Genomic DNA, 26,033 nt, shown 5'->3' with positions numbered 1-26,033 from the left:
AATGCAAAGGCAAGAAGAGACCAGTCCTCTGCATCCCCCACCAGAAGAGAAAGATTTTCTCCTTCTTTGGGTTCTACATTCTGCCCTTCACCCTGCCCCAGCCCTGTACCTACAGTTCAAGCACAGGTGGCTCCTGAGCCTGACAGTTCTGCCACATTATGCTCTTTACAGACTCTCCTGGAAACCTCAGCACAGAGAGAATGATTTTTCTTGGAAATTTAGTTCCCAAGTTCCAGGCATGTGATTTAAAACATTCACATTGGGAACGTCACCGCTTTAGAGGCAGAGACTGCCCAATGAGTCTGACAGGTTCACTTGTATTAGATGGAGTTAACTCAATTACTACACAAAGACACTCAGAGAATTGACTGAGTTACAGCTCTTCTCTGCTGCCAGGAATACCATGCTCAGCCCCAGCCACAAAATAGAGTGGCATGAATGCTGGAAGTCATGCTTGGCAGGTGGAGGGGCATCCCAGGATCTATCATCCTGTTTTGCAGAGAGAAATGCTTAAAGTTGGGGGTGGCGGGTGGGAGAAGTGACCGCATCAAAGGCCAGGGGTCATGTGGTGTGGACTTGGCCAGAGCCCAGGTCCCCAGTATCTCAGTCTACCTGCCTGGTCCACATCCTCCTAACAACACTTCCTGATGTGGGTTCTGCAGGATCCTGGCCCTGAGATGTTCCTGGGAGAGGAAGCTTGTGGGGTTGGGCAATGCTGCCTATTCTAGATCCCTTGTAGGTGACACTGCCAGTGACATCCTTGTATCCTAGGCTCTGGGAAGCCTTGCAATTAAAACAACAAATGGGTTGGATTTTGTTTAATCTACTGTCCTGCAAGCTCATTTGACCACAGAAGCCCTTTGTTTCAAGGCCCCCCCGTCACAAGCTCCTGCACATGCTATGGGAAATGTTGTGAGACAAGCCTTGTGAGCTCAGGGTGGAGCGTGAGAGCTGGAATCTAGTCTAGACCGTGGCACTGGCCAGCGCCAGACAGATGCTCATCTTTGTGGGGCTCGTTTCTGTACCTTTCCTGCCTGCCCACCCGCCCCTCAGGAGTCTTAGTATCAAGGCCTAAAATGGGAAATGCAGTAGGTCTTCCACCATGATGAGTTAAAACCCTCGGCCTCATGGCCCGAGGCTTACCTCTGCCTTCTGTCCACCCCGAAAGCTGATGCCATCGGAAATGCACGACTGGAATTCGGCAATGGTGTAGTACTCCACCTCAACAGAAGGAGGCTCTGGTGGCTTTGGCAGTTGGAACCCCTAAGGTTAAGGAACACACAGTGGGCAAAACCCGCCTAAATCAGAAGAGTAACTTGGCCAAGGGTTGGTTCCCCACTCAGTCCCCAGGGGGGTGCGGATGACCGTTTACACCAGCTGGACAGCAGCTGGCCTGAGTACGTATCTATCATGGGAGTCTCAGGGTATATATTGCCAGGGGACTGCTCTGATGAGGCTTTCTAATAATACTCAGGATTCACGGAAGACTTGTCTGAGCTATCAAAATGTTCACATTACTATTACTATCATCATCATCATCATCATTATTATCATCATCATTACTATGACATAGGGTCTTGCTTTGGGACCCAGGCTAGAGTGCAGTGGAGTAATCAGAGCTCACTGCAGCCTCCATCTCCTGGGCTCAAGTGATCCTCCCGCCTCAGCCTCCCCAGTAGCTGGGACTACAGGCACACACCACCACACCTGGTTAATTTTTTTTTTTTTTTTTTGGTAGAGATGGGCTCTCTTAGGATCTGGAATAATTTGCTAAAAAAAAAAAAAAAAAAAAAAAAAAAAAAAAAAAAAAAAAAAGAGAGAGAAAGAAAAAAACTAGAGACAGGGTTTTGCCTGGTCTCAAACTCCTGGCCTCAAGCAATCCTCCTGCCTCAGCCTCCCAAACTGCTGGGATTACAGGCATAAGCCACTGTGCCCAGCACAAAATGCTCATTATTAATACAGTAATTTCTAATCTTACATCTCTGGAGGTCAAGTTTTCAGATGCCTCAATAGCTGAATCTCAAAATGAAAATTAAAAAGCAGAGAAATCTCCTGTAATCGTAGTGCTTTGGGAAGCCCAGGTGGGAAGACTGCTTGAGGCCAGGAGTTTGAGATCAGCCTGGGCAAATAGTGAGACCTCATTTCTACCACACACACAAAAATTAGGTGGACATGGTGTTATGCACTTGTGGTCCCAGCTACTTGGGAGGCTGAGGCAGGGAAATAGCGTGAGCCCAGGAGTTCGAGGCTGCAGTGAGCTATGAACAGACCACTGCACTCCAGCCTGAGTGACAGAGTAAGACTCTGTCTCTGGAAAGAAAAAAAAAAAGAAAGAAAGAAAGAAAAAGCAGAGAAATCATTCTAACAAAGCCCTTGCACACTGCCCTGTGGGAGAGGAAGGAAAGCCACTGTCCTGGAGTCTAGGGGTAAGGGCTGCAGGTGAGACTTCCGACAGCACAGGCAAGGCAACGTAGCACAGTGGTCTCTAGTCTGGGGTGGGTGTGTAAGAAGGCAGTGCGGTTGAGTGAGCAAAGTTTTTGGCTGGTCATCATGACAAGGCCAGATAGGCAGGCAAGCACTAAATAAACTTGCAATATTCTGTGGGCAGGGTAGAACTCATTGGAGATCCTCAATGCTTTTCAGACACTGGCACAGAAGCATCTAAGCATGACAATCAAGGACATTTAGAAGCTGGCTTTGGCCCATGGTTTGTGAGCCTCACCCATTCATTGAACAACTGTTTGTTGTGTGTCTACTGGGTGCCAGACACTGGTCTAAGGCACGGAGCGCCCACTAGGAAACCGAATGGACAACCCCCTGCCCTTGTGGATTGTACATTTTTGCTTCAATGGTCTTGTCTCTACTCAGCTAAAATGGACTTTGTACCCCGCTATTTATGTCCTCCCTCATGCAAAGGGGTTCAAATAAAGCAATTGGGAAAAAAGGTGGGAGGGACGAGGAAACGGGAAGAAGCTTGGTGTAGCAGGAAGACCTGGAAAGACCTCAACCTTGGGGCTAGACTCCAATCAAAGCAATTTACCAGCTGTGTGGTCCTGGGCAAAGCCCTTGACCTCTCTGAACTTCAGTTCTCTCATCTGTAAAATGGAACTAATATCAGCATCCTGAAGAGGATCCCTGAGATAACATACATCACTTTGGGCCCAGCGAGGGCCATAGGGAGAGCTCAATAAATAGAAGCCGGAGCTCAGCACTCCTTCTGAACTTCTCTTCTTCTCAGCCTTCCTCATCCTTCAAGGCTCTGCATGTCCTAACCCCACCAGTTGAAACTGAGCTGGGGCAGAGTGAGTGAGGGGTGGGAGGAAGCTGGTTTTGAGGGATTGATTGAGAATCTGCCACCTTTCCTGGCCCCAGGGCCTGGCTGTGCAGCCGTGCATGTGAGCAGACACAGCCCAGGCTCGGCCCAGGCCACATCTCTGGCCAGGTGGGATGCAGCTGGGCCTAACTGGAAACAGCAGCCCTGCCTCAGCAATCCCCGCATTTGGTAAGTGTGGAAGGAATTACCCTATTCTTGCCAAAATCAAGTCTGCCTGAAAATAATTAGCCGTGGCTAGGAGAGATGGTTGAGAGGGAGAATTCAGTGTTTGGGTGTGTAAAACTCAGGAGGAAAAAGAGAAACTCCACTGGGGTCCATGGCCAAGGCAAGGAAGGTCTCATCTCCAGGAATGAAATCTTTAAAAACCATATTTTTATGGAGGGCCTACTCTTCCATAGACTGGTGCCATCTCCCCTAGCCAGGGCTGATGTCACTGACCACAGTAACTCTTGTTGGTAAGCCCAGATGTGACTTCAGAATCCTCCTTAACCCAGTGCACCAGGTAGTACTACCAAGCAGGCAAGAGCTGACACAGGAGATGGAAACCCGTTTGCCAGCCCCCGACATACATCATTTCATTTCATCCTTACAACAGCCCTAAGAGATGGCTAGTACTGTCCCGTCTGACAAATAAGGGCACCGAAGCTTGTAGAGGGCAACTGGCTTACCTACAGTCTCTCCACCTCTAAGTGTCAGAAGTGGAATCCGAATCCATGCCTGGCACTTGAAGACCCACTCTTTCCACTACATCCCACTGCGTCTACTAACAGTTCTTTGTTCCAGGGCTGTCAGCCTGCCACCAGCATCACAGGCACCCCAAGCCCTGGCCCCTGAAGTGTATCTACCTGCCCGAGGGTCTGGACACCAGGAAACCCCACCCACATGAGCCAGGGACCCTGGCAGTGTTAACCTCTTGAAGCTGGGGCCTGAGCCAGTGCTTGCAACTCACACTTCTCCCTGGAAGACGTTCACTGATCTGCCCTCTGCCCTCCCAGACTCTGCCATCCACCACCTCCACTGGGCATTCTTGACCAGGGAAAGCTGAAAGGCTTCCAGGCTAGCATGGGCAGCAGCCCCATTTCCAGCCCCTGGCAATGCCCTGGCTGGACACTTTTGCCCGGCAGTCTAAATGTTTATGTCTGCCAATGCAGTGGCTGGGATGGATTTATTTAGCTTTGGAGTGCAGTGTGTTTCCGATTATAAACTGTCCAGCCAGGCCCCCAGGAAGGCTGGGATCTGTAGACTTCCCTCCCTGCCCCTCGCCCCACAAAACTAGAAGCCCCAGCAGGGCTCTGGAAAAGCCCTGGATCAAGAGGCTCTGCCGCAAGATAGCCAATTGATTGGGTGGCTATAGTGCATCCACAGAAAAGGAAGGAAAGGGGAGAATAAATTCAGTACACATACCAGGCTGGATTCTCTGCGTGGTGGAGGTCTTGTCCGTAGGTTCGGGGAGCCTAGAGGAAGAGACACGGCTTCAGAAATCCTAGTCAGACGATGGGCAACAGTGCCCATATCTGCCTTCCCTAGGTGAAACTAACTCCTGATCCTTCAAGTTCATGCTTTTGCTCAGCCTTTATGAAGGACTTGACACTCTAAGTCACTGTGGGCACTGTGGTTGGTTTTTTCAAGGGGAACTATAGACCTTTACCTTGGCTGTACTTCCAAGGGATCTACAAACCCTCTAAAATTATATGCGCTTTTCAAAATGTGCAGCTATGTGGGCATTTTTCAGGGTAACGGGTGTATAGATTTATCAGATTTTCAAAGTTAGGAGCAGAGACCATGTCTATTTTTTGCTTACTATTAAATCCATAGAAGGTAGCATAATGCCAGGCAAGAGGAGGTGCCCAATAACTGTTTCCCAGCTGGTTCCCTAAAAGATTTCAGGCACAAGAGCTAACTTAACCCAGTGGAGCTAAACTAAAGAAACAGCTTTCCTCCAGATTTTAAGAATGGCTGGACACAAACAAAAGCTAGTCTCCTATAACACAGAAGTTTTAAGCCTCAACAAAAGGCATCATTGGGCCAGAGATGGAGGGTGCCAGACTGCCCGGAGTCTCCTGAGAAATGAAGGTGATTCTCGAAGAACGCACTGTTGAAACTGCCTGTGTACAGTGGTAAAACCTTAGCTCCCAAGTCTCTTAGGTTTCCAGTAACCAGTGGAAAGTCATAGGGAAGGAGCTGCTAAGGCCCAGAAAGACGTTTCTCTACAGACTGTCACTCCACAGGGCAGCCCTGCATATAGCACCCACATTCAACAGTCCAGGGAAATGTGTTTTTTTGATTTTTTTAAGAAGTCAGCTATACATCATCTATCTTGATTTATAAAGCCTTTACCATAAGGAAAAGAAAACATTTCTTGCTCTTGGAACGCATGTATCTGTAGAGTGACCATTGCTGGCTCGCCACTAGAGAAGGAGGGAACGCTACCACCCACATCCTCATGTGATTTAGCTTCCGTGGAGCAGCTGGGAGCAGTTGAGTCATCAAACTCCTCTGCCTTCTCCACTCCTGTGATGAGCATGACACAAGTTGACAGAGTGAGGGTCAAAGGCCAGTCTGTAGCCCAGGAGGAAAACGCCATGAGGGTCCTGTGCACCCCCCTGGCTTTCATGGCACCCATGCCCATTCTCTAAGGAGCTTTGCAGTGAGGACCTAGAGGTCAGCGAGGCTCTTACTGATCTGGGCCCGCTGAGGGGCAATCCTGGCCACAGCTGGAGAGCCCTGGGCCAGCCTGGAGACAGTCCTGTCAGGAACGCCCACGGTGCTGCCATTGGAGGCATTGCAGAGGATGGGCAGGCTGATCTCCTTCTTGGCAATGGGGGCCTCGTGGCCCTCGCCTTCAGCTGGTGGAGTTTCCTTGTCCCCAGATGCCTTCTTGTTCAGCAGGTTGCTGATCTCCATGATGTTCCCGATGATCTCCACTGGGCCGGCCAGGTTCTTCTTCCGGGTTGGCAGGTCATCCTTGGCCTTCTTCAGGTAGGATGCTGGCGCCCAGCCCTCTTTGCCCAGGTATCTGTGGGGAGGAGCGGGATGTGCTATCGTTAGAGCACTCTGACCTCACACCCCACTCCCAGGCCCTAGGATCCATCTGGCCTTGCCCAGTGGTGCCTTCCCTACCATGTTCTGCAAGGCTTGGCAATCCCACTACTCTGAAGAGAAATGGCACCGACGGTAGGTGGAAGAGACACCCAGAACACCAATTCCCACTGCCCCCTCTCCGTGTTCCTTTTTCTTTGCCTGATCCCTCTTGGGGTGGGCTCTCATGCTCTGCAAAGTCAGGCAAACGTGGGAGCTTGGGATCAGATTTATCAACTTTTGGATTGCCCAAAGGAGGACTTCATAATGGCCTGCTACTTCCGAGTCAGTTGAGGATAATTAGAGAGATAAGAAATGAGAAGGTGTGGATGTGGTATGTAGAGGTAAATGGTCTGTAGGGAGGGGAGGTATTATTAGAGAGGGAATTGACTCCAGAAGGTGAGAGTCAGGCAGTCTGAGTTCTAGTCTGTGGTACCTTGCACAAGTCCCTTCCCTGGAGCTCAGTTTGTGTCTCTTTTGCAAGATGCAGGGGTAGAGTTGCTGCTAAAAATGTACCCAGAAGGACAGACACGTTGAGATCAACTAAGATGTCTCCAACATCTTAGTTGGAATGGCTCCTCCATGCCAGATGACTGAATGGGAGAGCTGTGGTGCCACTGCGGGGAGAGTAGGTGGATCCTCTATAGACTGTCACAGACCAAGTTCACAAACCAGGCTAAATTTACTGTAGTGGAACAAAGATGCATTATTCAATAAGTGATTTGGGGCTGGGCGAGGTGGCTCACACCTGTCATTACAGCACTTTGGGAAGCTGAGGCAGGAGGATCGTTTAAGGCCAGGCTGGGCTGCATAGCAAGATCTCATGTCTACCAAAAAAAAATTTTTTTTTTAAATTAGCTGGGTGTGATGGCGCATACCTGTAGTCCCAGGTACTTGGGAGGCCAAGGTGGGAGGATTGCTTGAGCCCAGGAGTTTGAAGCTACAGTGAGCTATGATCATGCCACTGCACTCCACTCTGGGAGACAGACCCTATCTCCAAAAATGTAATAAGTGATTTGGGGAAAACTGATGACCCAGTTAGGAAAAACAAGTAAGACAGACACTGGCTTTATACCCTATAGCAGAATTAAAAAATAGAAGATTGACATAATGTTGGGGGTTGAGAAAATCTAAGTGGGGCTCCAAAAGCAGAAACCATAAGTGAAAAGACAAAAGCACATGACTAGATAAAACTAAAACCAAAGCAAAACAAAAACAAAACAAAAGGAAACAAAACCAAAAGCTCATAAACAAAGGCAAAAGGCAAATGATAGGGCTGACTTAATTTCTGGTGATTCGATGACTTCTGAAAACAAGCTTTTCCTTTTTTCCTCGTGGTGTTGAGTTTTCACCCAAACCCATGGAGACTTCACTTCCTGGTCCAGTAGTCGCTGGCCAGTGCCCCCAAGTCTGGGTTGCAATGTCCCCATCTGCTCCCTGGGACACATATGGCTCTTTGGAATGGCTCCTCCACACCAGATGTCTGAACACACCCCCTGTCTTCCTGATCTGACCTTGTTCTTGGGCACTCATTAGGTGGGAGAAAAGGAATATGAAAGCTGAAGTTCTTATCAACATGTCTGAGCTTTGCAAGAAAGCTCAGGTAGGAGGTGGCTTCTTACGTTCATGTCACAAAAACGTGCAGGCAGGCTGAGCCAAGCTCACCTCCCCAGGGATTGGGAGGCAGAGGTGAGTTAACATGTAGGTAGGAGTCAGGGGCCTGTCTTGGCTCCCTGATGCAATGGGTGCAAACAGAAGCACAGAATTTTAAGGGTGGATGGGAGCAACGAGTAAAAATACCTAATCTTATGTGAGCCAACAACTACGGCTCAGAAAAGCAAGGGGGTCACACAGTGAGCGCTTAGCAGCATCTGGCCCAGAGCCTGGTGCTCTTGCATCTCAGAGAAAAGACAAAGATGAGCCCACTGGCCCTCATTGACGGTTTTTCTACAGGGACACTGTAGAGCTATGGGGAGAGGGGGCTCATGGAGGTGACGGTCAGGCCTGCTTAGGGCCCCGAGTGCTCCTATTTGTGTTCCTTCAGCGCTACATGGGTAAAATTAGATTCCAGGAGGAGAAATGCAAGGGAATCAGGAGTGCTTATGTGTGTCTGGGTCCAGCTCTGCTCGCATCTGCTTTCCAGCTCTGGAGAATGAAATGACTCCAGCGGGAAGCAAGCTGGAAAGGGCGCGATGGAGAGAGTGCGAGGTTGTGTGTGTGTGTGTGTGTGTGTGTGTGTGTGTGTGTGTGCAGGGGTTGGGGGAGGAGAAGAAAGACAGGAAATGAGGATCAACGTAGAGCCTGGAATGTTGGGAAATGGCATATTTAAGGGGCTGTCTGGCAGCCTTTTTAAGGTGGAATCTTTTCAGCTGGGTTTTCTCAGTCCAAGCTCCTGCTGGCTGTAAGACTAGGCCATGGGGACAGGAGCGGACTAGAAGCAGCTCAGAGTGACTTTGTTGGTCATTTTAGAAAACTAAAAAATAATAATAAAGCAGCCTTGTAGATAAGCTCCAGGCAAGTGAGCTAGGCCACCAGCCTGCCAGAATGTTTCCTGGCTTTCCCATGTCCAACTCATGGCTGGTGGATTATTGGGTTGGCTCTAGTTTCCATTGCTCAGAGAACATAAAAGTCTAGGGGCAGTGGCTTTGGACAACACATGTCCAGATGCACAGTCCCATCCCGCCCAAAGGGACAGAAAGGGACATCTCAGCTCTCCTGACTGATATGTACCAGGGCTCCAGGGTGGGGCGGGGGCTGCAGTGCGTGCCATGGAGCCATGTTCCATCAGGTCAGACTAAGGTGCAATCTCCATATGGCCAGTGACCTCAGCATGGACTAGCCTTTAATGCCATCATGTTGTACCATGTTCTGAGCAACTGTCCCATGAGTACTCACATCGCCTGGGGCACATTGGTGCCACTGCACAATCCTGTCCTCTCTGTGGGAGACCACCTAGAATGCATGTCCTGCCCACAGTGGGTCTGGGGTCCCCAGAGCCCAAGGATATAGGACTATCCCTGTCAGCTGGGTAACTGGCAGAGAAGAGAGAAGGTGGGCAAAGTCATCACAGGTGAGCCAGTTTCAAGGGCACCAAAAGCACTTACTGAGATCAAGTCTCCTGGAGCATTTCTTGAGAGCAGGGGTCCTGGAAGGGTGGTCTTGGCCAGGTAATGGTGAGTGAAACCCACGCGATTGTTTGCTTCCAGAAGGTCAGGAAAGACCCCACTTCCCTACCCACACCATTCAATAGGATTCTAGGCTGGGAACTGTGATTAGGCCTGGGAGAGGGGGCGGCAAGAGAAGGAAGAAGCCTCCAATGGCCTGAGCCGAGGCCTGACTTCTGCTCCAGCCCTTGCAGCCAGCCCTGCAGATTGGACAGCCAGTCCCCATCCACCAGGGATGTGGCTGCAAGAGACCTGCATCTGCGCCTGCCCCCGCCCCCAGCCCACCTCCCTGAGTACTGAGCCTGGGCAGCAGAGGTTGCCTGTTGGGACCTCAGCAAGGCCTGCGGACGCCAGTGCTCCAGGCAGCGCTAGCTGCGGAGCAGACCAAGCAGCCAAGGCCGGACACACAAAACCAAATTCAGATGTGCTGAACTCTCTTGGCAGATACGTGGGAAGGGACTGCACCACAGCCTGCAAGCTGAGCCGGGGCCTCTGTGCCCCGCTGGCTGTGGCTCAAGCTCTGCTTTACGCATCCCAGGAGAAAATTTGCAAGATGAGCACTCTGTGGTTGAGCTATTCAGCTGTGCAGAGGTGCAGCAGCCCAGCCCTGTGCTGTGGGCACAAAGCTATCATTATCTACCTGCCGTCAGGTGGCCACGGCCACTTTGCACTCTGCCCGGGGCCCAGGTGGGCGAGAGGCATCTCGTTCATACATGTAAGGGTTCCCTACCTGATATACCACCAGCCTTCCAGATTCTTCCGGATCACCTCCACTGTGACGCCCTTCTCAAAGCCAATCTCGTCCTTGCTTTGGCTGGTGTAAGGCTGCACGGTGACATACTTCTCCTCTGGGGGTGGGAGCAAGAAAGCAAGATTATTTGAGGTCAGGGTGCAGGTCCTGCTTCCTGTCCCCTCCTCCTGCCCTGGCCTGGCTTTTGCTCAGCTGCTTGCCAAGAAGGTGCACTGGGTCAGCTCTGGCTTCTCCAGGGGAGGGAAGGACCAGACCCCAGAGGTGGCAGCAGGGAGACCATGGGAGCAGGGGTCACTGCTGCTCCCAGTGTGTGCCAAAGCCAGCCAGGACCCAGGTTGTCAGGCAAGGCCCTGGGAGTGGGGAGTCGGCCCTCCCAGCCTGATAATGGCAGCCAGGCTGCTGGGACCTTGGAGTCCACAGGGCTCAGAAGCTTGCTGGGCCGAGGGCAGGATTAGGAGAAGCCGGCCCCTCATGAGGTGTCCTTGCATGCCTTGAGGCCCCATGGCATACCGCCTCTCCTTGAAATGTGCCGTTTCCATCTGTGTCCCAGATGAACTCTCGTCTCCCTGCCCCCAGCTCAGCCTCTTGCATCCTTCCTCTGTCTGACCTTCAGAGGTTCTAGGGACACCTCCTTGGTGAAGCCTTCCCTGAGCACCCAGTTCATCCATTGACACCTGGTCGTGTAATCTCCCAAGAGGAGTCTATGGAACCCAGGTCTGATGGGAGTGGTTATATGTGTTAAGACAAGGGTTCGATGGCCAAATGAGCTTGGAAACACCAAGCACAGCACAATCAGGCAGCACCCTGGGGCCCTTATTGGGCCAGTTCGCCCAAGCGGCTTCTGCAGGAGAACATGCTGTGCCAACCACGCAGCCAAGGCCCAACCCCTCTGGAGGGCAGCCTGCTCTATTTTCAAAGATGTCACTTCAGGGTCTTGCTCAAGGTCTTCCTGAGGTGCTGGGAAAGAAGTGCCTTGTAGACTCTCAGGAAGGCTTGGGAGGGCAGGTGTGGGGAGAGTGGGGCGCCACAGTGCCTCCCCTGGTTTCTGTCAGCCTCTCTCCTGGCAGGAGGCCTAGATGCCTCCCGCTTGGGTCCTTGATCAGGCTTCCAGGAAGGTGTTTCTTCCATGCCTGCTGGGGTTCAGCTCTCCCTGTCCCAGGAAGCCCCTGATAGGTAGACCCCAGAGCTGAGTACTCCGTGGCTCTGCTCCTAGCTGGCTGGCTAAAGAGTCCCTGCCTCCTGGCTGAGACACTCCATAGAGGACTGCTTAGGGTGGAACACTCCCCACCTCACCCCACCTCACTCCTGGGGGAACAGGAGCTGAGACAGGAGGAGGAAGTAGCAATCTGGCCATGCCCTTCCAAAGGGTCACCCCGAGCCAATGTTGTCCTCTCTGGCGTGGGTGCTCCCCAGGGGTTGAGACAGTGCCTGGCAGACAGCGAGAGACTGTTGACTGCATCACGACCAGGCAAGGCTGAGCAAGGGTACTGATGGGAAGCGCTGTGCGCTCAAAACAGCAGGATGCTGGAGCAGACTGCTGGCCTCTGGTCTCTGGGACACCCACCCCTCCTGGCTTCCAGCTGTGACAGCCACCCCCTGGGCTCCTTGGCTGGACGCTGACGGGCAGCCTGCCTAAGACTGGTGGCCATGGGGGTGGGAGGCAGCGGCCACCCCAACCCCCAGCTGTGGGAGGGCCATCTGTCCACTCTCCCCTGGATTATCAGGGCCCTGTCTGCAGCCCTGTGCTAAGCCGAGATAGCAGCTCCCTTTGCGGGTGGTTGTGGCTGCCCTGCCAGGCTGTGAGGACAGAACTGATGGGCTACTAGCCAAATTCAAACGGCTGCCCAAAAGCAGGAGGAGGTTGATGACCCATGGGAGCCTGCAGGATTTTTCAGCACGCCCTTCTCTGCTGCAGAACTTGGTCAGCATCGACTCAGGGAGGGCCTTACTCCTGGAGGCTTTCAGATTCCAACCCAGCCATGCTTCGGACTGCTGCCAAGGCGGCCTGAGAACCCTGCCCAGCCAGATTCTGACTCGGCCCTTTGAGAAGTTCAGGGCTCCACAGTCCAACTCTCTCCGCTCTCCTGCCTGCTTCTGGTTCTGCTCCATTTTCCAGTAAGGCATGGCAAATCCCGGCCCAGCGGCGGCCAGAGGGGCAGCGCCAGGCTCCGGGAATCCACGATTCTGAGGTTAGGATGAGGCGAGGCCTGGGCTCCACATTTTGCCTTTGTTCAGCTGGGCTATTTTTAAAAGTCTGTGGTTCGAGCAGGAAGCCATCATTAAGGTTTTCCTAGGCAAGGTTGCATTTGCAGGGAAAAATGACAGCCCTTCTCGTGGGAAGATCAGAGGAGCCCTGCCCTGCTTCATGGCAGAGAACAAGGTCTAGACCATCATGTGGGCTCAGCCTCCTGGGCGACTAGGGCCCAGCCCCAGCCTTCACAGCCTCCCGGGGTGCGTGGAAGACAGAATCCTGTGGGCCATGTACGCTCAGGCTTTCTCCTGACCTCTTGGGGGTGGGAGCAGAACCAGGGATATCAGTTCTGGCTGGTAAAGTTGAGCTGCTCCTGCAAAAGGTTCTTGGGGGCCCTGGGGCTGCAGCAACCACAGATGTCCAGGAGTTCACGTGCTGCTGGTGAGAGCTCCTGGATGGGAGGCTTGTCCTGCCCCGGTCACTGCACAGGTTGCAGGGATGGGAACCCAGAGCCCTCTTCTCTGGCAGGGCTAGGCAGGCAGACCAGGTCTTCCCAGCTCCTGGGTTTCCACCCAGTTGGCTCAGATGGCAGAGGCATGGACTTTCCATGTGGACACAGGCCTTGTGGGTCTCAGGCCTTCCAACTCACAGGTGTCCCAAGGAAGAGAGACTTGCTTGGGCCACAAACCCCATCTGGGGGCGCCAGACAAGAGAAGGCCCAGACAGACGGACATGGCCTCAGCGGGCAGCTGCGTGATTCAGGGTGGTCAGGGTCTTGGGAAGAGCTGTCCCGTCGGAAATGGGGTTGCGGGAAGGGAGGCTGTGAGCTCCAGTGGGATCCTCAGGGCTTCTGGGAAGCACTGGAGCTGTGAGCACTGACCACGCCACCAGGAGACAGTGGCAGCCTGCCCTGGGGAGGGCTGGCCAGGCGGTCAGCCGGGTGGGTGAGGGGGACAGGCCTGCTTTGGTTTTGGAGGCAGGGGCTGGATGCCCTGTAGTTTCCAAACCACAGAAGCCTCCTTTTCCCCAACACTTTCCCCTCTGTCAGCAGTCTCCCCACTCCCTTCCTGCCCCCACGACTTACCCAACCCCACTGAGAGAGGCCTTTTGGTTCCAAGGGCCTGGCTGGCTGAGGGAACGGGGAGCAGAGGCCGTGGGGAAGCTCCGCTTTTCTCTTGTCTAGCTCCTCCACAACCTGCAGCCTGCCTCCCCCACCAGCTCTGCTGTTTGCAGCAAGCGTCTCCAAGCCAACTCTCTGCAAGTTTTTCTTGGCTGCCTGGTTTAACTTAGCCCATCAGGCTGAGGCTGGGAAATTATATTGTTTAGGTCTCTTATTTAAGAGAGAGAAAGAGAGAGAGCAAGAGCTGGAGGCTTATATTTGCTTAGGTATGGGTGACCAAGAATTAGGCATTTCATTGCATATTTGTGTCTCCACATATCACTGTATGTCTGTGACTGGCATATATGTGGTGCAAGGCGTTGTGTGTATGAAGCTGTATGTGCCCTTGTGAGTGTTGCTGCGGAGGAACGGGTGGCCTATGTGTGTATGGTGCGTATATGTGTGTGTGTGATGATTTTGTGACTGTGTATGATGCATTTGTGATGGTATAAACAGAAGACACATGGCACGGTGTATACGTGGCTGCATAACTGGAATTGTGTATGTGTATTGTGAGTGGCTGTGTGCCTGGGACTGTGGATATGTGGGTGTCGGGGAGGCTGGATATGACGGCACACAGTCATATCTGTGGCCATGAGGGCTGCGCGTGTCTGTGGGGTTGTGGAGATGGTCGTGTTTGGGGCTCAGGGTGCAAGGGTGTTTGGAGCCAAACCTTCATCCCTGCCGCGCATTTCCAGACCTACGTCCCACTCTCCTTTGCCACCTATGCTTGAGCTGCGTCCCAGCTTTAGGGTGGCCATTGCTCTATGTCTGGCCTGTTCTTGCTATTCCTACAACTTGGCCCCCAGCCCTGTGTCAGCCCACCGGGTCCAGCCCAGGCCCTGCCCTCAGGACAAGCTGGACTCCTCATGGCCAGTGCTCTGTGCCTGACGCTGAGCCAGCCATAGGCTGTAGCCACCTGTGTCCAGGCTTCCTGCTGCTTTGGGCCTGGGGCAGACACCAAAACATGCTCTTACGGTCATTTAGAACCAAGCTGTGAGGGTGGGGGGCACTGGGTGTCCCCACTTCCAGAAAGGCCAGTGTTTATGATACACCCCTCTCTGTGCTGTCACTGTGAGAAGCACACACACCCTGCTCCATGCGGGGCTGGCCAAGCCCTGGCCCAGGGGGTCTGCAGATGTTTAGGGGTTTGTTCAGCAGCCCAGTCCTGGGGCTTTGTTCCACTCCCTTACCTCCCAAGTTCCTGGATGTTAGAAAGATCCTGGGCGAGAAAGCTCTAAATCCACAAACATCTGATCAGCCCATGTGCCAGGCCTGGGGGGACTCCCTGGACTCCCCTGGATCAGGCCCCTCCTGAAGCCCCAGCAGTTACTGCTCCTGGCTGGACCTGACCCTCAGCAGAGCCTGTTGGGCTGCACCCTGGTGCCAGGCTGGGTCTGGCTTTGCTCCCTTTCTAGTTTCCGTGGAACTGGCAGGAGGAGCATGAATGTGAGCCAGTCCTTCTTTCTGCTTTGTTCCCAAGAAACTGATAGAACAACTTTGGCCGAGGGAGCCTTTTCTCAGAGGACAGGGGCCATGAAGGATGGGGGAGTGGGATGGCCCGAGCAGAGGGCTAGACACGCTTAGCTCCTTTAATCTGCAGCTTCCAGGGCCAACGTGGCCTTTCTTAAAGACCTGAGACCCCCTTGTCCCCCTCCTCAAGTCCCTGTACTTTTTCAGGGAACCCACAACTGTGTTCCATGACCCTCATACCCAGGATGTTGACAAAGCCAGAGCCACCCCCAGTGCCACCCCAATTCCCAAGCAGGCCCACCCCACACCAGCTGCAGTAGGTGAGAAAAAAGCCTGGCCCATGAATCTGGGTGAACGAGGAGGCCACAGGGCAGAGAGCAGAGCCCAGAAAGAAAGCAGTGTTAGCGAGAGACAGGCGGTCGCTGCGAGGGAGGAGAAGCCAGCTCCCGCAGTCACCTCGGCTGTGCTGCCTGTTGACCATCCCGCCCAGGGTCCACCGGCGATCCAGGCGCCGCAGATGGGCCTTGCGTCTCTTGGACACTGGTGTGGGAGATGGCGATGGAGCATGCGGCCAACAGCAACCGGCGGAGAGAATGGAGATGAGGATGAGATGGGATGGGGGGTGGGAGGAAGGGGCACAGGGAGGGGAGGCCCACACTTCCAGGTCACCATCACACGGACTGAACCAAAGGGCACGCCCCTGTTGGATGGGGCAGATATGACAGGTCATGGTCGGCACACAGGGAAAAATTCAACGAAACTCCACAACGTGTGCCCCTGAGCCTAGGAGTGGGCTAAAGCCTTTAGAATCCCAGCACCTTAGAGAAAAGAGGGTCCCTAGCTCCAGCACAGTGCAAGGCAGCCCCTCAGCTACAGCTCCAGGGATGGTGAGATCAGTGTCCCTCACTGCTGGGCGGTGCTGATTCCCAGGAGGGTGTGGGGTCCTGCAACATCTGAGCTTATGTCCACTCGCTCACTGAGTACTGATTGTGAACGTGCTACCTTGGACAGGCACCACGCTTGGAAGAATCAGTGTGCCCAAGAGAGACTTTGATCCCTTCCTTGCGGGGCTGAGAGCTCTCGCCATTCTGGGAACTTTGCCCTGTGTCTCTGCATTCCCAGGGCCTAGCACAGGGCCAGGCACACAGCTGGGTCCCAGGAAGCACCTGCTGAATGGAATGACACAAGGGTGGGTGCCAGAGGCCCCCCTCCCCAGCTTCTCACTGCTCCTGACCCCGTGCCCTGAGCAGCATCCTGCACTGTTCCTCTGGTGGCTGCTGCTTGGCTCTGAGCCCCCTGCACCCTCTGCTCAGACCCCAGCTCCGGATGCCTCTGTCTTCCTGTGAGACTCCCAGATGGAATAGATACTGGACCAAGGCTCCAGGGTGCCAGCTGGCCTCATTTCCTGGCACCACAGAAAGATGCCAGGCTGCCTGGGTCTGGGGGTGGGAGGGGGGCCAGTGGCTAGAGTGAAAATAAAACTGTCCCAGACCACTGAGGCCCTGGGAAAGCATTTGCTTTCCTGGAAGGAGAGGGACCTGTCTGATCTGCCTCTTATAAGGAGGAGGGCTGGACAAAAGGGTAGGAGGTGTGGACTCCAGTCCAGGCCCCGCTGCCAGCAACCTGTGTCACTCTAGGAGGCCGGCCATCCCTCTCTAAGCCTCTCTTTCCTGATCTGTCTTAGAGTGACACCATCTGCCCTGGCATGAGCCTAGACAAGGGGCTGAAAGGACTGTGGGAAACATGAATCAGGTCCTGTGCAAGGCCTCCTGGCGGGGTGGTGAGAGGTGGGGGAGGTGTGTAGGGCTTCTCTGCAGAGATGAAGGGGTTCAGCTCATGGCGAGACCAGAGGCAGCTTTCACAGTAAGGTATTGATATCAGCATTTACTCTGTGTGCCAGGCCCAGTTTAAACCATGTACAAGGATCATCTCACTTGGGCCTCGCAAAAGCCCTATGTGGTTGGCATCTTACAAATGGGGAGACAGAGGCACAGGGCTTTAAGGAACACTCTGTGTCAGGCAGCATGTGAATCCAGGCAGTTTGGCTCCAAAGCCCAGACTCTTAGCACACACTCTACACCCTGAGCTATTGCTCTTCCCCTAACTCTGCTGACCCCTGGGCTGCCAAGCCCTGGGAAGAAGGGGATGTGGGGAGGGGACAGGGTCTGGGTGCTGGGGGATCTGCTCACTAGCGGGGTACACGCGCTTGGTACAGCAGCACAGAAGAGCGTGGTCTGTTCCGCATGTCCCAATATGCGCCCACTCTGGAGGAAGCAGGTCCATACTGGTAGATGTGGGACACAGGAGCAAAGGCAGAGACTTGGGTTCTGGTCTTGGCTGTATCACAAACGAACCCGAGGGCTTGACAGAGGTAACACACCTCTCCTGGTTCACTGAAGCACCCTGCGAATGTCAGGCTTGGACCCGCACCTCTGTCAGTGGGCAAGAAAGTCTCATCTCCCACCCTTACTACCATACTGAACTCCCACAGCACACCTGGTTCAAGAGCAGCATGAACATACACCAGAGTGTCTCATGATAAGGACATACCAGAACAGCCAATTATCTTTTCTTCCCAAAGTAATGAAGCATGAGCTATTAGGAAAGCTCTGATAGGATGCAGGCTTCCAATTTCTGTCTACAGGGCTCAGGGCACCTGTAATGGGATGGCCATAGTGCTGGGGTAGAGATGGCTGGAGAGGGAACTAGGGTCGGCCAGTCTCTTGGCCAAGTGGCTGCAGGTGCAGAGAGACTAGTGGACACACCACAGCAGCTGGGGCCTTAGGCCCAGGGGACCCATCCCTGAGCCCTTCTGTAGATCTGGGTGGGAAATGCCCAAGATGTGACGGTGGAATCCATAGCTATCCAGAAGTTGCCAGGAGTATTGGCACACAGGCCCTGTCAGAGGCGTGCAGAGGAACCTATTTTAGAATCACCCTGGGCACGCACGTGCACGCGCACACACACACACACACCCCGCCTCTGAACGCAGAACCTGCACTGGCTGCCTGATTCTTCCTCCATCGAGATAAAAATCCTGCATGATCCACTACTACTTGTTCTGCACGCAAAGCACCTGCCTTCTGTTCCAACCAGGCTGGCATCTGTGCTCCACGCCTCTCGGGCACTTTCCTGCCCTGGCCTTCTCCCCACTCAGTGCCTAGGTCCTCCATAATCAACCCAAAAGCTCCGCTCTGACCTTCCTGGTGTAGCCTTTTCAACTGGGGCTCTGATTTATACACGCATTGCCCTAGAGCTGCCTGTACTGCTTACAAGCAAAATGCTTCACAGAGAGTGTGTGTGGCACAGCAGTGAGGACAACGGGACAAAGGAGGTGGGCTAGGGTCCAAACCTGATAAACATCTTGAAGCCTCAGTTCCCACAGCTGGAAGGATGGGGATGGCCATAGCCACAGGGTCCTCCCAGGGTGGGGGCAAGGGCATTTCAGGACCTGGTCTAGCATCTGGTACTTTGTGAGCTCCTGCTGTTTTTGAGGGGCCCTGGCATGCCCTGTGGAATGTGGAACTAGGGGCTGGGCACTGTGGCTCATGCCTGTAATTCCAGCAGTTTGGGAGGCTGAGGTGGGCGGATTGCTTGGGGCCAGGAGTTCAAGACCAGCCCGACCAACATGGCGAGACCCCCGTCTCTACTAAAAACAAAAATTAGCCAGGGGTGGTGGTAGGTGCCTGTAATCCCAGCTACTCGGGAGGCTGAGACGTGAGAATTGCTTGAGCCCGGGTGGCAGAGGTTGCAGTGAGCTGACATTGTGCCACTGTACTTCAGCCTAGGAGACAGAGCAAGACTCTGCCTCAACAACAGCAACAAAAAGAATGTGGAACTAAGTAGGAGGTGAGGCTGGGGACTGCAGGCATATGAGACCAGATCTAGCTCAGAGGCCAAGACTCCCCTGCTGCAGAGGTGCAATGGAACCAGAGGGGAGACAGGTGCAGGCTTGGCCCCAGGGCTCAGGGAGCAGCCCAGCCTGAACATGCGGGCCCTTCCCAACAGGGCCTCATCCCTGGAAACCTGTCACAGTGGAAGCACATGGCAGGGGCCGAGGCTCTGGTCAAGGGGCTGAAATAAAGCCTCAACATAGGAGGAAGGGCGAGGCCCCAACCACCCGCCGAATAACCGACATTTAGGGGAAGGATGAATAAGGAGCTGGCACTTGGCGGCTGCTTACTTTGGCCTGGCAGCAGAAAGCAGGCCTGGAGGTGGCCCGAGCGCCGGGTGGTGGCCTCGCTCCCTCTGGCTTTCAGACACATCCATCTGGACCATCCCCACGAACCATTGGGGAAAGAATTCCCGCGGCCAGGCCACGGGAGGCTTGGAAGCCATTAGGAGCAGGCAGCCAGGAACTGGGGGTGGCGCAAATGGACTGGGCTCGGGCAGCCTGCTCTAGGGAGTACAGAAGCCACAGATAGGCCCAGGCCAGTGCTGGCTTAGGGGGCAGGGGCAGGCTTTTTGAAATGCAAGGAGAAAGACCCTGAAAAACCTCACGGAGTAGTTTTTAAGTGTTTGGAATTAAAAACGAAAAAAAAAAAAAAAAAGGAAGGGCTGGGTGCAGTGGCCCACACCTGTAATTCCAGCACTTTGGGAGGCCGAGGCATGTGGATCGCTTGAGCCCAGGAGTTTGAGACCAGCCTGGCCAACGTGGTGAAAGCCTGTCTCCAGAAAAAAATACAAAAATAAAAAAAAATAAGAAAAAGGGGGGTGGGTGGGAAAACAAACCTCATGAAGCCAAAGCTAATCAGAGAGGCTGACTGTGTAGGGGTCTGAGCCATCCCTTAGCTCCTGAGCCCCTGAGACAGAGCAGCAGGGGTCGGACTGGGGTGGGAGGTGAGCTTTTGGGCCAGCCTTACTGAGATGGGATCCCAAGGGAGGAGGCTAGGATATGGCTCAGCTCACTTTAGGGGTTCTATTGGTTCTAGGGGAAGAGTGAGAGAGCTGCCTCCAGAGGCCGTGTTGCTCCCTGCCCCTTGGACCTGCAAGCCCTCACCTTCTCCAGTCTTGGAGGTGTTGATGTCGGAGTCATCCCGAGTACCATTCTGGGCCTCCAGGTAGGTGGCAGGGACCCAGCCCTGCTCCTCAGAAGTGCTCACGAACCACCAGCCTGCAGGGAGGACAAGAGAGAACAGGACTGTGAGAGACTGCAGGGTGGCAGGGGCGGCTCGGGGGCCAGGAGGAGGAGGGAAGGAGAGGCACAAGAAGCAAGAGCACGGAGCCAGACGGCCTGGGTACCCAGCAAATGCCTGGCCCAGCTCCAGCCTTGAGGAGCCTGCGTCTGTTCTAAGGCAGAAACGACCAGCACACTCCCTGAGAAGTGGGACCAATAAACTGTGAGCCACACTAACAAATGTCTGATGGAAAATGAAATAGACACAGTGATATGTCCAGTGTGTGAAAATTCATCTTGCAGGAAAGGCCAAGGGAGCTCCGGCCATACAGAGAGACCATTTGTGGTCTTTCAAACCCATTAGGATGACTGGTTTGCCTGGAGCTTGGCTGCCTTCTCAGCTTTCAAACTAAGTGCCTCACAGACAGTCTCTAACAGTCAACGGTTGCCTTTTCCCCATCACGGATCAGTGGTACCTTCGCATTGGTGCTACACACAGCTGCCCTTTTAGTGTGTTCATGTTTCAGTCGCAATAAGCGGGCACTGCATCCTCACATGATGCTTGATGGTCTTGGCCAAGTGACAAAGCCTCATTCATCTTATTTGTTCATTCATACAAAGTCCTCTGAGCACCTGGGCCTTGGGACTCCACTAACTGCCTTTGGTCCCTTCCGAGAAGGTCCTCTTCACCTGGTCCTGTCTTCCTCCTCATCCCTTCTTCCCTGATACTTCTTTGCCCCCAAAAGTAATTAGGTACTGATTCTCTTTTCTGCTCATGGCCCAGTTCTCCATTTCCTGTCTGGAGAACTCAAGGCTTCTCCCTGGGCAGCGCTTGAGGCCCTGTCACCATCCACTGCAGCAAGTGGCCGCCCAAGGATCTAGAAGGCATGTTGGTGGGAGGAGGCTCTCAGGTACCCCCAGGTGGGCTCAGCACTGGGAGGTGGAGAAGGCTCCGTGATGGCTGCTGTGAAAACAATGGAGAGGGGGGAAAAACTGCCAGGTACCACTGCACAGTCGTGGGAAGACCTCAAGGACTTAGAACCCCAGCTCATCTCCTAGGTCTTCAACTAGGTCCCCACCGCCCCATATGACAGGTCTGGGCTTGCAAACAGCCAGCAGTCTAGTCCTGAATGCCCTCTGTCTCCTACCCTTTCTGGGGAGTTCCACAACTCTCTGCTTGCAGCTCTGCAAAGCCCATGAAATGCCCTGGACCAGGAGTCTGGACTCTTGAGGTACAGGCCTATGTGGCTTAGGGGCCTCAGTTGGGTCACTGCCCTTTTACGGTCTCAGTGTCCTCCTATCTGGAAAGGGGTTACCTCTGAGCTACTGGCTCAAGCACCATGATTCAGGGCCCTGCGGGCTGCCTGGACAGCCCACAGACTCTGTCCCTCTCTGCCTGGGGTGAGAGACGAGAGGTAACAGGATCACTTCTGGAGAACCCCCGGTCAGGCCCTCTTGCTCCCTGTGCCCGTCTCCCTCCCCTAGGCTCTGCCAACCCTGGAGACCGCAACCTTCTCTTATGACACAACCCATACACACCTGAGAAAAGGCAGCCTGGGCCAGTGAGTCACAAGCCATCAGAGTCAGGAAGAACTGGGGATATGCCCCCACTGCAGGTGAAGCAATGCCACCGGTCCAATTCCTCTACCTCCTGCTTTTGCTCCAAACCCTGTGTCTCCCAGATTGCCCACTTCTCAGACTGTCCATGCCCGGGCCACTTACTGCCACGTTTATTTCATAAACATGTACATCGGTGAATGAGACACTGTGGCACTGAGGGGCTGCTGAGCCTTGACTGGAGCCTAAGCAGGCTGGCCTCTAACCCCTACACTCTGCTGCCTGTGTGGGACCAGGATAGGCAGGCAATCTCCAGGGTGAGAAGCCCACACCAATTCTCAGGTAAACTCTCTACCCCTGAGACCTCCTGCACTGGGGACATTGGTCTGAGGCTGGAAGAGGGCAGGCGGGCATCGTCGGCAGGCTGGATAGTTCTCTGGATCACAGAAAAAGGTAGGTACCTCTTACGAGCGAACAGCTGAAGTCACTGAGCAGCTCGTGCTGACAGGCAGGTGCTGGAACCCACTGGTTGGGGACAGGGCAGCAGCCACTGGCAGGTCAGAGACTTCTGGACACACCACTAAAATTTATCATCATTTCCCTGGCCTGTGGGGCTGGAGGTGGTTATTAGAGCATCAGACATCTGTACTCACTCAACTTCTGGGTGATGAGACTGCTTCCAGGTGGCTTGTAATTATGGGAACTCAGGAAGGGTCCAGACCATGCTTGGGGCATGCAGTACCCTTGAAAGCTAGCTACAGCGGGCAATGGATGCCCACACTGGGGCCAAGGTCAGGCTGGAGGAGGTGGACTTTGGCACCTAGGGAGCCCCTACCTGACCTCTACTTGCACCTTGGCTGTTCTGACATTTGGATAAACAAGAGGCGCCATTCCTTCCACATTCGGCTATTGGGAGGAAAGCCAGTAGGACCCATTCGTTGACATGGTGGAAGGGGTTTCACTGTCTACTTCCCTGGACCCAGGAAAAGCCCAACCTTCACTAGCTAGTCAAGGAGTCCGAGGGCTCTGTCTCCATGAGAATGCCCAGCAAGCTTTCCCAACAAGCTGTCCCTTTACAGAGACATCCAGCAGAGGCAAAGGGCCTAGGCTGGTCCACCTGGGGAGAGGAGGGGAGGAGCAGCAATGGATGCAGGGAGCATTTCAGCTGCCTCATTGCCCTGGGCCTGGAGTGGATACCTGCCTTCGTTCCCTCTGCCCGATTCAGGTTGGGAAAATATTACAGAGGCTTGCATGTCAATTTCCCTGCCTTTTGCCTGAAGGTGGCTGGGGGTCACCGTTGTCTTGCCCACAGCCACTTGCACATTCTGAACCCAGCATGGGGCACTGAGAGGGCTGCCACGAGAAGCACCACCATCCTCCCTGATGCCCAGGCCACCATGGTTTGGTTGCTCAGAAGCTGTGGCTGATGGAGGCCCCAAAGCAGCCAGAGGGCATGGACTTTGCAAGGGGCTCTGCCTGGGATGTTGTTCCCCCTTCTTGAGCCTCTGGGGGAGTACTCTCAAGAACCCCAGCAGCCTCTGCCAGGAAGCACCAGTCCCAGCTGTTCTCCCACAGACGCTGGCTATTGGTCACAGAGCAGGACTGCATGTCATGTGACCCTGCCTCCTTTACCATAGACATGGGCACATCTGGCCACTCATCTCTTGATTAGTCTGTCATCTCTCTGAACACTGTTGATGGTTCCAAGCAAAGCCGCTCAGGGGCTTTTTTAGGAGCAAACGTGCGTGCTTTGATGATCTAAAACTTGAGTCCCACAAAACTCAGGAATTGCAGGGGGGCATATGGGGTGAGAAGACCTGAGAATTAAGTCAATAAAGCAGCAGCAGAGTCAAGAGATAGAGAGCCAGAAGCACTGGCTTGTGCCTGTAATGTCAGCTGCTTGGGAGGCTAAGGTGGGTCACTTGAGGCCAGTTCAGCCTGGACAACATAGCAAGACCCCCACTCCCTTCTCTTAAAAAAAAAAAAAAAAAAAGGAAAAAGATAAAAAAGAGATGGAAAGTGATTCAGTCCTGATTTCCATCATTTGGGCTCCTGGTTCCAGATGTGCTAAAGCTAAGCCATCCCATTAGACTTCCTAGCTACAATGAGTTAACAAACTTCCTGCACCGTTTACCTTACAGTAATCCCCCTTATCCACATGGGATACATTCTGAGACCCCCAGTGGATGCCTGAAACTGCAGATAGTACCAAGCCCTTATATATACTACATTTTTTTCCTATACATACATGCCTATGAAGAAGTTTAACTTAAAAATTTAAGGCCAGGAGTTCAAGACCAGCCTAGGCAACAAAGTGAGACCCTATCTCTACCAAAATTTTTAAAATTAGCCGGGTGTAGTGGCACACACCTGTAGTCCTACCTACTTGGGAGGCTGAGGTGGGAGGATCGCTCGAGCCCAGGAGCTTAAGGCTGCAGTGAGCTATGATCGTGCCACTGCACTGGAGCCTCAGTGACAGGGCAAGGCTGCCTCTAAATAAATAAATAATTTATAAATTTAACAATAAATAGAAATTTACAAGTTAGGCACAGGAGATTAACAATAATTAATAAAATAGAACAATTATAACAATATGCTGTAATAAAAGTTATGTGAATGTGGTTTTTCTCTCTCAAAATACTGTAATATTTTCGGACCATGGTTAACCTCAGGTAGCTGAAACCATAGAAAGCAAAACTGCAGATGGCTGGGGGGACTACTGTATCTGGAGCTGGGTTTCAATCATTTGAACAGAGACAGTCCTCGCTGAGCCACCCCTAACAATCACTAAGCATCATGATTGAAGGTCCCCCATCGCGAGCCAAATCTGAGGAACAAAAGTCAACCAGGCACCTGCTGCCACAGACCTCGGGAGGGAAGGACGGAGCCCACCAAGCCATTCTGGGCATGTGGTCACTCCCCAAATTTCTGCTCACTAGGATGTAACCCCCAAGAATCCCAAAGAGCTGTCACCACAATTCCCAACTTGGAGTCACTTACAGGAGGCTCTTGAAAGCTGAGGCTCTCACATGCCTTTGCAGGTGCAGGTTCTAATGTCAGTAGTGGTCAGGTGGGGGTGGCTCATGCCTGTGATCCCAGCACTTTGGGAGGCCAAGGTGGGAGGACTGCTTGAGCCCAGGAGTTCCAGCCCAGCCTGGGCAGCATAGCGAGATCCCATCTCTTAAAAAAAAATGTTGATAGTGCACGGTTCTGGTTCCCATGTCTCATCCTGACACTTCCCGCGCTAACCACCCTAGGTGGTGGTATGTGTCTGTGGTCCCTGCTACTTATGAGCCTGAAGTGAGAGGATGGCTTGGGCACGGGAGGTTGAGGCTGCAGTGAGCCGTGATCATACCACTGCACTCCAGCCTAGGTGACAGAGCGAGACCCCACCTAAAAAAAAAACCAACCACATACCCTTGTCCACACCTCCCCCAGCACACTCCTCTCCACCACTGCACTCTCAGATCTTGTGGGAAAGAAAACGGTGCCTCCGCATGCATTGGAGGGGAGCCTGGAAGCCCCATGGGGCTCACTAGCTGATGCCTGAGCCCTTCTGGGGAGCTGGGCCACATCCAGGGGTTCAGGTTTTGCTTGCTCCTCAGTGGTGCACTAGTGACTTTGGTCAGGAGCCCTGGTTGCCACAATTGACGTCTGAGCTGCTGGCACCTGGCAGAGGCCTGTCAGCAGCCATGGGTGGGGTCAGTGCAGGGAGTCTTTCCAAGAGGCCCAACAGTGTGACTCACGCCAGGGTTCCTGGAGGTCTGCATAGAGTCAGGGTGGGCGCCTCTGCTCATGTTAACCTGTGCCCACCTAGGTGGTATTTGAGCCTATCTTTGCTCAGTGGAGTGCCCATAGCCAAGTTGGTGGCAGGCTCTTCTCTGCAGCTGTCATCTGCCCTATCATCAACAGAGCCCGGGCCAGGTGCGGTGGCTCACACCTGTAATCCCAACACTTTGGGAGGCCAAGGTGGGCAGATCACAAGGTCAAGAGATCGAGACCAGCCTGGCCAACATGGTGAAACCCCATCTCTACTAAAAATACAAAAATTAGCTGGGCATGGTGATGTGCGCCTGTAGTCCCAGTAACTCGAGAGGCTGAGGCAGGAGAGTCGCTTGAACCCGGGAGGTAGAGGTTGCAGTGAGCTGAGATCACGCCACTGCACTGCAGCCTGGTGACAGAGCGAAACTCCATCTCAAAAAAAAAACAG

General features: G+C 53.6%; 1 protein-coding gene across 5 annotated transcripts in view; it reads right to left on the bottom strand.

Moving 5' to 3' along the window:
- The window catches only part of SH3PXD2A (SH3 and PX domains 2A), a 258,622-nt gene that overhangs the window by 10,612 nt on the left and 221,977 nt on the right, over positions 1 to 26,033 (bottom strand). For 3 of the 5 annotated variants that reach the window (XM_055250078.2, XM_055250086.2, XM_055250102.2), the window contains 6 exons: positions 20,150 to 20,263; positions 15,607 to 15,690; positions 10,307 to 10,424; positions 6,013 to 6,350; positions 4,739 to 4,788; positions 1,144 to 1,263 (listed from right to left, as the gene is read on the bottom strand). In XM_055250078.2, the coding sequence (XP_055106053.2) occupies positions 1,144 to 1,263; positions 4,739 to 4,788; positions 6,013 to 6,350; positions 10,307 to 10,424; positions 15,607 to 15,690; positions 20,150 to 20,263 (824 nt within the window). The remainder of the gene's footprint in view (positions 1 to 1,143; positions 1,264 to 4,738; positions 4,789 to 6,012; positions 6,351 to 10,306; positions 10,425 to 15,606; positions 15,691 to 20,149; positions 20,264 to 26,033) is intronic. The other 2 variants (XM_055250094.2, XM_055250112.2) reach the window with 1 other exon arrangement.

The sequence above is a fragment of the Symphalangus syndactylus genome, chromosome 2, assembly GCF_028878055.3.
Source record: "Symphalangus syndactylus isolate Jambi chromosome 2, NHGRI_mSymSyn1-v2.1_pri, whole genome shotgun sequence".
Taxonomy (NCBI): Eukaryota; Metazoa; Chordata; class Mammalia; order Primates; family Hylobatidae; genus Symphalangus; species Symphalangus syndactylus.
The sequence above is the reverse complement of the archived record's forward strand: the minus strand, read 5'-3'. Positions and strand labels throughout refer to the sequence as shown.